Source organism: Ranitomeya imitator, chromosome 5, assembly GCF_032444005.1.
Source record: "Ranitomeya imitator isolate aRanImi1 chromosome 5, aRanImi1.pri, whole genome shotgun sequence".
Lineage (NCBI taxonomy): Eukaryota > Metazoa > Chordata > Amphibia > Anura > Dendrobatidae > Ranitomeya > Ranitomeya imitator.
Window position 1 is genome coordinate 266,163,585 of NC_091286.1, and position 14,109 is coordinate 266,177,693.

The window sequence follows — 14,109 nt, forward strand, 5'->3', positions numbered from 1 at the left end:
GTCTTGGGAGGATCGGAGGTCGCGTGTAGGTAGGTACCGGGAGACCATGTCACAGATGTATGGAGGAGACAGGTTGTGGATGGCTTTGTATGTCAGTGTGAGGGTTTTGAACTGGAGTCTCTGGGCGATAGGAAGCCAGTGAAGGGCTTGACACAGGGGAGAGGCTGGGGAATAGCGGGGGGACAGGTGGATTAGTCGGGCAGCAGAGTGTAGGATGGATTGGAGTGGTGCCAGAGTGCTAGAGGGGAGTCCAGAGAGTAGGAGGTTGCAGTAGTCGAGGCGGGAGATGATAAGGGCATGCACTAGCGTTTTTGCAGTGTTGCGGTCAAGGAAAGCACGGATCCGGGAAATATTTTTGAGTTTGAGACGACAGGAGGAGGCAAGGGCTTGGATATGTGGCTTGAAAGAGAGGGCAGAGTCGAGGATCACCCCGAGGCACCGGGCGTGTGGGACTGGGGATAGTGAGCAGCCATTGACATTGATGGATAGGTCTGGTGGAGGGGTAGAGTGAGATGGGGGAAAGATGATGAATTCTGTTTTGTCCATGTTCAGTTGTAGAAAGCGAGCAGAAAAGAAGGCTGAAATGGCAGACAGACAGTGCGGGATTTTGGTAAGCAAGGAGGAGAGGTCAGGTCCGGAGAGGTAGATCTGCGTGTCGTCAGCGTAGAGATGGTACTGCATACCGTGGGATTCTATGAGCTGTCCCAGGCCGAAAGTGTAGATGGAGAAGAGTAGGGGTCCTAGAACAGAGCCTTGAGGAACACCGACTGACAAGGGGCGAAGTGAGGAGGTGGTGTGGGGGAGGGAGACACTGAATGTTCGGTCTGTCAGATATGACGAGATCCAGGAAAGGGCCAAGTCTGTGATGCCAAGGGATGAGAGGATTTGTAGCAAAAGGGAGTGGTCTACAGTGTCAAAGGCAGAAGACAAGTCCAGGAGAAGGAGGACAGAGTAGTGTCGCTTGCTCCTGGCAGTTAGTAGGTCATTGGTGACTTTAGTTAGGGCAGTTTCAGTTGAGTGATGGGAACGGAAGCCTGATTGTAACCGATCAAAGAGGGAGCAGGAGGAGAAGTGGGAGGACAGTTCAAGATGGACGTGTTGCTCCAGCAATTTGGAGGCATAAGGGAGAAGAGATATTGGGCGATAGCTAGACACAGAGGATGGGTCGAGGGAGGGCTTTTTGAGGATGGGTGTGATCTTGGCATGCTTGAAGGATGAGGGAAAGACACCTGTTGTGAGTGAGAGGTTGAAGAGGTGTGTTAGGGTTGGGATGAAGACCGTGGAAAGGTTAGGGATGAGGTGGGATGGGAGCGGGTCAAGCGTGCAGGTGGTGAGGTGTGATCTTGACAGGAGGGTGGAGAGCTGATCTTCTGTCATGGTGGAGAAGCTGGTTTTGGAGGAGCAGGGTTGAGCAGCTAAGAGGGGCAGTGGGCGCTGTGGGCCAAAGCTTTCTCTGATCGTATCGATCTTCTGTTTAAAGAAAGAGGCGAAGTCATCAGCAGAAATGAGGGGGGAGGGAGGAGGTGCGGGGGGACGGAGTAGAGAATTGAAAGTGTTGAAAAGCTGTTTAGGGTTGTGGGACAGGGAGGATATGAGGGATGAGAAGTAAGTTTGTTTTGCGGCAGTGAGCGCAGACTTGAAGCTGGCCACGTAGTATTTGCTATATACATACATAGCACAGGCCACGTAGTATTTGCTATATACATACATACATATTCTAGAATACCCGATGCGTTAGAATCGGGCCAGCATCTAGTATGTGTGTGTGTGTGTGTGTGTGTGTGTGTGTGTGCATGTATGTGTGTATGTGTGTGTGTGTGTATATGTGTATGTGTGTGTGTGTGTGTGTATGTGTGTGTATGTGTGTGTATATATATGTGTGTGTGTGTATGTGTATATATATATATATATATATATATATATATATATATATATATATATATATATATATATATATATATATATATATATATATATATATATATATATATATATATTTTTTTTTTTTTATTTATTTTTTTTAAAATATTTTTACAATTTTGGTTTTCACTTTTTTTTCTTCTTTTTACTTTGTCCCATTATGGGACTTTTACTTATTTTGTAGTCTGATCGCTTGGAGCATTGAGAGCATTAACATATAAGAGTACAGGCTTGGCAAAAAAAAGAAAATAGGGATTCCACTTTTTGTAGCTACCCTTAAATTATTGGGCCACGCAGAGTAACGGGAGTTGTTCTGATCACAGAAATATTTTAGAAAATTAATTTATTTTTGGAGCAAAAGTCCCTTGTGAGGACGTACCTTTTCTCCGAGCTCTTCGGAACTTTACAGCAGCAAGATTGATCAGGTTCATCCCATACAAGTTGTAGTCAATGAAGAGCTGCAGAAGATAGGGGACATGAGCTTCGTGGGGCTGATAGCACTTATTCATCACAGCTCCACCTTGCAGGAATTCACTCACTCTGAGAAATAAAAGGGAACATGCTTGTGTTAGCAATGCTTAGAAATGTGATAATTTTAACATCACTGTAGCACATACTAAATATACCGGTAATTAAAAAGAAACCAAAAAGGTCATTGCTAATAATAATTGGCCTGTAAAGGATCTACAGGTAGATAAAAATCAGCACGAATGGTAGTAAATGTATCCAGAAATTATTAATATATATTTGTGGAAAACCTTTTAAAAGACAAAAGTGTGCATATCTTCTGACATATAAAATTGAATGTGAATGAATAAATGTGAGTAAGATTGAATTCTACTTGATTATTCCGAAAAATATGCATGTGCTAAAATACTTATTTTTTTGTGATTCGCTTCAGTCACCAGTCTGGTAAAATTGTGGCATTATCACTTTATAACCTTTGAACTGTTTGCCCAAAACTCTCCCAGACATATATTTTTAAAAAAGTGGGCACCATCAAAAATTAATGGGATCACCTCATGCATACTAAATAGACATGACCAACGAAGAAAAAAAAAAGTTATGCAAGAAACGGATCATCAAAAAAAAATATTGATTTTTATTAATCATGTAAAAACAGAAGATTAAAGATTAAAAACACTTAAAAAGCCCATGGCTATTTGACAATGTCAGAACAACACACAATTCTAATATGGTTTAATAGCCATGGGCTTTAAGGGTTTTTAATCTTCCTTCTGCTGGTTTAAATAATTAATAAAAATGTATATTTTTTGGAGTGATCCCTGCTTTTTTTTGGTTGAACTCTCCCACACCTCATCAGATCAGGAAGCTCGGTATGAGAGGACGTCTGTGCAAGTGATGGAAATCAGAAGATGCAAGGGCCGGACAGTTAATGATGACGAGCCAGAAAGGAGCATACACTTTTTAAATTAATTCCATTTTAAGTTTATTATGCTGTAGGGCCTGGAGAAACCCCATAGCATCAGGTACATTGAACTCACATACAATAACTTCTCCACGCATCGAATTTTCCTGGAAAATCCACTTGAATATCTAACATGAATGTGAATTTTGCAGAATCCACTAATCTCTAAAACTGCATCTACAGGAACTACGGTAAACAGTAACAACTACAACAGTAGAAAAACTCCATAATTCACCCATTTTCAGAGGAACCTTTGGTGAGTTGTTACAGAGAATGATCCCAAAACCGTGTTTGTGGCCCCTAAGGCAACAAAAAAAAAAAAACTTTACTGAATTCAATTTAGATCCATTTGTAAAAAGGCTGCTGAGCTTTTCAAACATAGAAATACAGCTGCTTTTCCACCACAGAGAAAGCAGAACAACTGCAGTGAACCATGTCTGACAACTGGTTTGGCTCTTGTTTTTTTCTTTTTCCTGGGAAAATAAATAAATTATGGCAAACAAAGTGCGCTGGTATTTTTTTTTTCATGTAACCAAGTCCCTTATCCCAGCCATGCCTTCATCACATGAATATAACAATTCCTCCAGGAAATCTGCTCTGCTTCCCGGAAGTCCTGGGAGTGTTGCCAAGTATGTATTGTCATGCTTGGCCATTAATGATTAGTGTGTGTTACTAAAAATATTGTTTCTCCTTGCGGAGATCGACATGCTAAGCATGCCGAGATTAGGAGACAAAGCCGCATTGGGCCTTTGGGTAATATGCTAATTATGCAAATTGTCTCTTTAGAGAGGAAGAGAGCTAGAACTCTAGTGCCACCTATTGGAAGGTAGCAATCCTACAAGTCAATGTTGACCCTTTAACCCTGGTTTGGCTATTATCCTAAGTCATGTGACAAGACTCGTTAAAGCATCAACATTGACTTGTAGGATCGCTACCTTCCAATAGGTGGCACTAGAGTTCTAGATCTCTTCCTCTCTGAAGAGACAATTTGAATAATTAGCATATTACCCAGAGGAGCATTGCGGCTTTAAGTCTCCTTATTTCGGCATGCTTACCATGTCTATCTCCGCAAGGAGAAACGATACTACTTGGATAACGGTCTGACGCCTCTCACACAGCCAAACTAGATCTCCATTTTGCATGGATGAGGGGCAGTACCCCGAAACACAGTGTCTGCAAATTGAGATTCTGGTTTGGCTATTATCCCAAGTCATGTGACAAGGCTCGTTAAAAGGTCAACATTGACTTGTAGGATTGCTACCTTCCAGTAGGTGGCACTAGAGTTCTAGCTCTCTTCCTCTCTGCTAAGCATGCTGAGATGAAATTTAAAGAGACAATTTGCATAATTATCTAAAAATAAAAAAATATATATTCATACATATACACACACACACATACACAAACAGTGCTCGGTATAAAAAAAAAAAAAAAATAGCACACCCAAGTAGAGTTGTCAGAAAATCTCTTGTTTGTTTCATGATCAACATTTTCTATGGAATCTATACTACAAGTTCTATTTAACAAGAATTCAACCACCAGTTGACAATAAGGGTATGTTCACACGTTCAGGATTTCCATCCTTTTTTTTTTCAGGACAGTTTTTTTAAAAAACTGCAGCTCTTGGCAGAAAACGCAGGTCCTTTTTTTCGTCCTTTTTTTGTCCTTTTTTGATGCGTTTTTTGATGCGTTTTTTGATGCGTTTTTTTATCCTTTTTTTATGCAGTTTTCTATGCAGAGACTGTGTGTTTCCTAGGAAGCTTTTTAGGGCTAAAATGGCTGAAAATACCCTAACCCTACCCCTAACCCTACCCCTAACCCTAACCCTATTCTAACCTTAGTGAAAAAAAAAAAAAAAATTCTTAATTTTTTTATTGTCCCTACCAATGGGGGTGACAAAGTGGGGGGGGTGTCATTTACTATTTTTTTATTTTGATCACTGAGATATAACCTATCTCAGTGATCAAAATGCACTTTGGAGCGAATCTGCCGACCGGCAGATTCGGCGGGCGCACTGCGCATGCGCCCGCCATTTTGCAAGATGGCGGCGCCCAGGGAGAAGACGGCCGGACGGACACCGGGACGCCGGGTAAGTATAAGGGGGGGAGATTAGGGCACGGGGGGGGCATCGGAGCACTGGGGGGGGGCATCGGAGCACGGGGGGGCGGGATCAGAGCACGGGGGGGCAGCCACACTCCGCCCACGCACTTCCGCCCGCTCCCCCGCACTTCCTGCTGCAGCGGTTCTGCACATCAAATCGCAGTAAAACCCGCAGATATATTTTTGATCTGCGGGTTTTACTGCGATTTTGACCTCACAATGGAGGTCTATGGGTGCAGAACCGCTGCGGTTCAGGAAAAAGAAGTGACATGCCCCTTCTTTTTTGCCGCAGCTATTCTGCGCGGCTTTTTAAACGAAATTACGGACCATGTGCACAGCAGTGACTGTTTTCCATAGGGTTACATTGTTATGTACCCTGCATGGAAAACTGCTGCGGAACCGCAGCGGCAATACCGCTGCGGTTCCGCAGTAAAAAACGCACTGTGTGAACATGGCCTTATAACTACTAAGTAAAGCTTTGGTGCTATTGTTGTAGCCTTCAACTTTATTGTGTAAAGAAGTTTTCTTTCTCAGGTCTTTTCCATGTAATGCCATTGTTGACAGCATGAAATAGGAAAGGGTTTGCTTTCTTTTACTGTAGCAAAAGTGATACCAAAATGTAACAAAGAAAGAACGGTACCCATCTCACAGAGACATCCATGACCACCTAACCAGGAGAATCTTCGGATGAGAAAGGTTGAAGAAAATTGGCATGCAAGTTCAATGCAGAACTAAGCCAATTTGAGATTAGTGTTTCCGGTCATACAATATTACGCAACACTGCAGTTTTCTAAAGTAGAAAGCCAAAGCGGGGCGAGTGTTTCCCATGACACAATATGCCGTACACTGACATGCATGGGTGTGGTCCACAAAAGGAAGAATATATAAAAGCCCATGTCCAAAAACCTGCCTACAATTTGCACGGGTACATGCTGAAAAATATGAAGATTACTGAGAATGTTTTCATTGGAGTGATGAGACCAAGATAAAGGTTTTTGGAACGGACGGCTTAAACATTGTATGACTTCGCAAAGGTGAGGAGTACAAAGAAAAATGCATGATGCTGACAGTGAAACATGGTAGTGGCAGTGTCCTTATATGGGACTCCATGAGTACTGCTAGAATCGGGGAGCTGCACTTCATTGATATAGAGTGGGGAAAATAAATATTTGATACACTGCAGGTTTTGCAAGTTTTCCCACCTACAAAGAATGGAGAGGTCTGTAATTTTTATCGTAGATGCACTTCAACTGTGAGAGACAATCTAAAGAAAAATCCGGAAAATCACATTGTATGATTTTTACATAATTACCATATATTCTCGAGTATAAGCCAAGATTTTCTGTCCATTTTTTTAGGCTAAAAGTGCATCTCTCGGCTTATACTCGAGTCATTGTCTCAGGGGGTCTGCTGAAGGGGGAGCGGTCAGCTGTCACATCATACTCACCTCCTCCAGGCGCGGTCTCTTTACTTCCTTGCTCCTCCAATGGTCTCCAGCGCCCACAGCTCTTCCTGAGTTCAGTGATCACATGGTACCGCTCATTAAAGTAATGAATATGGATGCGACTCCACTCCCATAGGTTTGGAGCGCATATTCATTACTTTAACAAGCGGTACCATGTGACCGCTGATCACAGGAAGAGCTGCGGGCCCCGGAGACCATCGGAGAAGGGACCGCGCCAGGAGTGGGTGAGTATGACAGATAAGGGTGAGCCATGAGATATTCACCTGTCCCCGATCCACCGCCGGACTTTCTTCCGCGTCCTCTGACAGTGACGTTCAGATTAGAGGGCGTGATGACGTGGTTAGTGAGCGCACTCTGCCTGAAAATTCGCTGCAGAGACCCGAAAGACACAGTGGCGCACGGAGGTGGAACAGGGACAGGTGAATATCGCAAGTGCCAGGGGCCTGAGCCAGCGGTGACACCGGAATCAGGCCCCCATAGCGCGCTGGTGTCCCCGCCTGCTCAGGACACTGGCATCAGACCACCAGCGACAAGAGGTGAGTATGTCTTTATTTTTTTTAAATCATAGCAGCATATGGGGTATATTATTCTATGGAGAATCTTATGGGGCAATCAACATTTATGGAGCATTATATGGGGCAAAATATTCTATGAAGCATCTTATGGGGCCATCATTAACCTTTGCAGCGCTATACGGGGCATCCTATGTGGCCATCAACCTTTATAGAGCAGCATATGGGGCATATTTTTCTATGGAGCATCTTATGGGGCCATCATTAACCTTTTATGCCGCATTATATGGGGCATATTTTAATATGGAGCATCTTATGGGGCCCATCATGAACTGTATGGAGCATTATATGGGGCGTATTTTGTATGGAGTGTCTTACGGGGCCCATCATGAACTATATGGAGCATTATATAGGGATCCTGATTCAATATGGATATAAAAAAACACAACCTACTGATGTCTCGGTTAATTTTACTTTTATTGGTATCTATTTTTATTTTTTAAATTTACCAGTAGCTGCTGCATTTCCCACCCTAGGCTTTTACTCGAGTTAATAAGTTTTCCCAGTTTTTTGTGGCAAAAATAGGGGTCTCAGCTTATACTCGATTATATAAGGTAGTTTGCCTTTAATTGCATGAAATAAGAGTATTTGATATAATAGAAAAAAGGAACTTAATATTTGGTACAGAAACCTTTGTTTCCAATTACAGAGGTCAGATGTTTCCTGTAGTTCTTGGCCAAGTTTGCACACACTGACGCAGGGATTTTGGTACACCCAGATCTTCTCCACGTATTTCACATTTCGGGGCTGTTGCTGGACAACATTGAGTTTCATGTTCCCTCCAAAGATTTTCTATTGGGTTCAGGTCTAGAGACTGACTAGGTCACCCCAAAACCTTGAAATGCTTCTTACAGAGAAACTCCTTAGTTGCCCTGGCTGCGTGTTTCGGATCATTGTCATGCTGGAAGACCCAGCCACGACCCATCTTCAATGCTCTTACTTAGTGAAGGAGGTTGTAGGAAAAAATCTAGCGATACATGACCCCATCCATCCTCCCTTCAATACAGTGCAGTCGTGCTGTCCCCTTTGAAGAAAAGCACCCCCAAAGTATGAAGTTTCCCACACCATGCTTCTCGGTTGGGACAGTATTCTTGGTTTATACTCCTCCTTCTTCTTCTTCCTCCCAACATGGAGAGCGGAGTCGATACCAGAAAGTTCTATTTTGGCCTCATCTTACCACATATGACTTTCTCCCATGCCTTCTATGGATCATTCAGATGGACAGTGGATAACTTAAAACAAGCCTGGATATGCACTGGCATGAGCAGGGGGACCTTGCATGCCCTGCAGGATTTTGATCCATGATGGTGTATTGTGTTAATAATGATAATGTTTGAGCTGCGGTAAACGGTCTTTTCAGGTCATTCACCGGGTCGTCACGTGTATTTCTGGGCCGATTACTGACTTTTCTCTGAATCATCCTTAGCCCATGAGGAGAGATCTTGCATGAAGCCCCAGACTTATTAGATGACTGCTAATCTTCCTGTTTTGACCATTTTCTAATAACTGACATCGATCTGGGGCACCATGCAAAATCTCACTTCGTGGGGTATCCTTGATCATGAGGAAGGAGAGAGATCAGCCTAAAACTACACAGGGGGAATTGTTAATCATCTCAAGGCAGATGGGACCACAGGAACCAAGAAAACCATTGGTAACACATTACGCCGTAAAGGTATAAAATCCTGCAGTGCCCGTAAGGTCCCCCTGCTCAAGAAGGCACATGTGCAGGCCCGTCGGAAGTTTGCCAATGAACACCTGGATGATTCTGTGAGTGATTAGGATAAGGTGCTGTGGTCAGATAAGACAAAAATTCAGGTCTTTGGCATTATCTCAACTCACCGTGTTTGCAGGAAGAGAAATGCTGCCTATGACCCAAAGAACACCATCCCCATTGTCAAGCATGGAGGTGGAAACATTATGTTTTGGAGGGGTTTCTCTGCTAAGGGCACAGGACTACTTCACCACATCAACGGGAGAAAGGATGGAGCCAACCTCCTACCCTCCGCCAGGACATGAAAAATGGGTCGTGCCTGGGTCTTCCAGCAAGACAGTGACCCAAAACATACAGCCAAGGCAACAAAGGAGTGGCTCAGAAAGAAGCACATTAAGGTGATGGAGTGGCCTAGCCATCCTCCAGACCATAATCCCATAGAAAACTTTATGGAGGGAGTTGAAGCTCTGAGTTGCCAAGCGACAGCTTCAAAATCTTAATGATTTAAAGTTGATCTGCAAAGAGGAGTGGACCAAACTTTCTCCTGATATGTGCAGAAACCTCATAATAAACTACAAAGAAAAGTCTGACTTCTGTGCTTGCCAACAAGAGTTCTGCCAGCAAGTATTAAGTCTTGTTTGCCAGAGGGATTAAATACTTATTTCTCACTGCAAAATGCAAATACATTTATATTATTTATACAATGTGATTTTCTGGATTTTGTTTTTGCTATGCAATCTCTCAATGTTAACGTTAACCTACCCTTAAAATTATAGACTGTTCATTTTATGGTCAGTGGGCAAACATACAAAATCAGCAAGGGATCAAATATGCTACTTATTTGCTTCACTGAACATAGACAATTATATAGTAGATATATATAAGAGTCACTCCCGTCTTTGTCTGTCTGTCCTTCTGTCACGGATATTCATTGGTCGCGGCCTCTGTCTGTCATGGAATCCAAGTCACTGACTGGTCATGGCAAAACGCCCACGACCAATCAGCTACGGGCGCAGTCCGGCGGCAACATGGCCGTTCCTTCCCAACCCTTCCCTCCCCCCGCAGTCAGTGCCGTTCTGTACTCCCCTCCAGTCAGCGCTCACACAGGGTTAATGGCAGCGCTAGTGGACCGTGTTATGCCGCGGTGTAACGCACTCCATTAACGCTGCTATTAACCCTGTGTGACCAACTTTTTTACTATTGATGCTGCCTATGCAGCACAATAGTAAAAAGATCTAATGTTAAAAATAATTACAAAAATAAAAAAAATCATCATATACTCACCTTCCGGCGCCTTTCCCGATCCTCGCGACTCTCCGGTGACCGGTCCATGCATTGCGAGACCGCTACTTCATTATCTCGCGAGACCGCAATGCACTCTTGAGACCGGAGCGCACGAGGAGCGTCGGTAAACGCTTCCTGGATCCAGGGGCCAACTGAGGGCGGGTATATAACTATTTTTTATTTTAATTTTTTTTTTTTTTTTTTTTTTAACAGGGATATGATGCCCACATTGCTATATACTACGTGGGCTGGGCAATTTACTGCGCGGGCTGGGCAATATACTGCGCGGGCTGGACAATATACTACGCGGGCTGTGCAATATACTACGTGGACATGCATATTCTAGAATACCCGATGCGTTATAATCGGGCCACCATCTAATATTATATATATATATATATATTATTGTTATTTATTGTTATAGCGCCATTTATTCCATGGCGCTTTACATGTAAGGAGTGGTATACATAATAAAAACAAGTACAATAATCTTAAACAATACAGGTCATAACTGGTACAGGAGGAGAGAGGACCCTGCCCGCGAAGGCTCACAATCTACAAGGGATGAGTGAGAATACAGTAGGCGAGGGTAACATAGTAACATAGTAACATAGTTAGTAAGGCCGAAAAAAGACATTTGTCCATCCAGTTCAGCCTATATTCCATCATAATAAATACCCAGATTTACGTCCTTCTACAGAACCTAATAATTGTATGATACAATATTGTTCTGCTCCAGGAAGACATCCAGGCCTCTCTTGAACCCCTCGACTGAGTTCGCCATCACCACATCCTCAGGCAAGCAATTCCAGATTCTCACTGCCCTAACAGTAAAGAATCCTCTTCTATGTTGGTGGAAAAACCTTCTCTCCTCCAGACGCAAAGAATGCCCCCTTGTGCCCGTCACCTTCCTTGGTATAAACAGATCCTCAGCGAGATATTTGTATTGTCCCCTTATATACTTATACATGGTTATTAGATCGCCCCTCAGTCGTCTTTTTTCTAGACTAAATAATCCTAATTTCGCTAATCTATCTGGGTATTGTAGTTCTCCCATCCCCTTTATTAATTTTGTTGCCCTCCTTTGTACTCTCTCTAGTTCCATTATATCCTTCCTGAGCACCGGTGCCCAAAACTGGACACAGTACTCCATGTGCGGTCTAACTAGGGATTTGTACAGAGGCAGTATAATGCTCTCATCATGTGTATCCAGACCTCTTTTAATGCACCCCATGATCCTGTTTGCCTTGGCAGCTGCTGCCTGGCACTGGCTGCTCCAGGTAAGTTTATCATTAACTAGGATCCCCAAGTCCTTCTCCCTGTCAGATTTACCCAGTGGTTTCCCGTTCAGTGTGTAATGGTGATATTGATTCCCTCTTCCCATGTGTATAACCTTACATTTATCATTGTTAAACCTCATCTGCCACCTTTCAGCCCAAGTTTCCAACTTATCCAGATCCATCTGTAGCAGAATACTATCTTCTCTTGTATTAACTGCTTTACATAGTTTTGTATCATCTGCAAATATCGATATTTTACTGTGTAAACCTTCTACCAGATCATTAATGAATATGTTGAAGAGAACAGGTCCCAATACTGACCCCTGCGGTACCCCACTGGTCACAGCGACCCAGTTAGAGACTATACCATTTATAACCACCCTCTGCTTTCTATCACTAAGCCAGTTACTAACCCATTTACACACATTTTCCCCCAGACCAAGCATTCTCATTTTGTGTACCAACCTCTTGTGCGGCACGGTATCAAACGCTTTGGAAAAATCGAGATATACCACGTCCAATGACTCACCGTGGTCCAGCCTATAGCTTACCTCTTCATAAAAACTGATTAGATTGGTTTGACAGGAGCGATTTCTCATAAACCCATGCTGATATGGAGTTAAACAGTTATTCTCATTGAGATAATCCAGAATAACATCCCTCAGAAACCCTTCAAATATTTTACCAACAATAGAGGTTAGACTTACTGGCCTATAATTTCCAGGTTCACTTTTAGAGCCCTTTTTGAATATTGGCACCACATTTGCTATGCGCCAGTCCTGCGGAACAGACCCTGTCGCTATAGAGTCACTAAAAATAAGAAATAATGGTTTATCTATTACATTACTTAGTTCTCTTAGTACTCGTGGGTGTATGCCATCCGGACCCGGAGATTTATCTATTTTAATCTTATTTAGCCGGTTTCGCACCTCTTCTTGGGTTAGATTGGTGACCCTTAATATAGGGTTTTCATTGTTTCTTGGGATTTCACCTAGCATTTCATTTTCCACCGTGAATACCGTGGAGAAGAAGGTGTTTAATATGTTAGCTTTTTCCTCGTCATCTACAACCATTCTTTCCTCACTATTTTTTAAGGGGCCTACATTTTCAGTTTTTATTCTTTTACTATTGATATAGTTGAAGAACAGTTTGGGATTAGTTTTACTCTCCTTAGCAATGTGCTTCTCTGTTTCCTTTTTGGCAGCTTTAATTAGTTTTTTAGATAAAGTATTTTTCTCCCTATAGTTTTTTAGAGCTTCAATGGTGCCATCCTGCTTTAGTAGTGCAAATGCTTTCTTTTTACTGTTAATTGCCTGTCTTACTTCTTTGTTTAGCCACATTGGGTTTTTCCTATTTCTAGTCCTTTTATTCCCACAAGGTATAAACCGCTTACACTGCCTATTTAGGATGTTCTTAAACATTTCCCATTTATTATCTGTATTCTTATTTCTGAGGATATTGTCCCAGTCTACCAGATTAAGGGCATCTCTAAGCTGTTCAAACTTTGCCTTCCTAAAGTTCAATGTTTTTGTGACTCCCTGACAAGTCCCCCTAGTGAAAGACAGGTGAAACTGCACAATATTGTGGTCGCTATTTCCTAAATGCCCGACCACCTGCAGATTTGTTATTCTGTCAGGTCTATTAGATAGTATTAGGTCTAAAAGTGCTGCTCCTCTGGTTGGATTCTGCACCAATTGTGAAAGATAATTTTTCTTGGTTATTAGCAGAAACCTGTTGCCTTTATGGGTTTCACAGGTTTCTGTTTCCCAGTTAATATCCGGGTAGTTAAAGTCCCCCATAACCAGGACCTCATTATGGGTTGCAGCTTCATCTATCTGCTTTAGAAGTAGACTTTCCATGCTTTCTGTTATATTTGGGGGTTTGTAACAGACCCCAATGAGAATTTTGTTACCATTTTTCCCTCCATGAATTTCAACCCATATGGACTCGACATCCTCATTCCCTTCGCTAATATCCTCCCTTAAAGTGGACTTTAGACAAGACTTTACATAGAGACAAACCCCTCCTCCTCTCCGATTTTTACGATCCTTTCTAAACAGACTGTAACCCTGTAAGTTAACTGCCCAGTCATAGCTTTCATCTAACCATGTCTCGGTTATTCCCACTATGTCAAAGTTACCTGTAGATATTTCTGCTTCTAGTTCTTCCATCTTGTTTGTCAGGCTTCTGGCGTTTGCGAGCATGCAGTTTAGAGGATTTTGTTTTGTTCCAATCTCCTCACTGTGGATTGTTTTAGAAATGTTCTTACCTCCCTTCAGAGTATGTTTTCCTGGGTCGTCTTTGTTCGAGTCTAATGTTTTTCTTCCCGTCCCCTCTTCTTCTAGTTT

The 14,109-nt window shown here is 42.6% G+C and overlaps 1 protein-coding gene across 1 annotated transcript in view; it reads right to left on the reverse strand.

The window, feature by feature from the left end:
- Positions 1-14,109, reverse strand: part of REV3L (REV3 like, DNA directed polymerase zeta catalytic subunit) — a 291,259-nt gene that overhangs the window by 157,041 nt on the left and 120,109 nt on the right. The window contains exon 4 of the mRNA XM_069726145.1: positions 2,300-2,460. Coding sequence (XP_069582246.1) covers positions 2,300-2,460 — 161 coding nt within the window. The remainder of the gene's footprint in view (positions 1-2,299; positions 2,461-14,109) is intronic.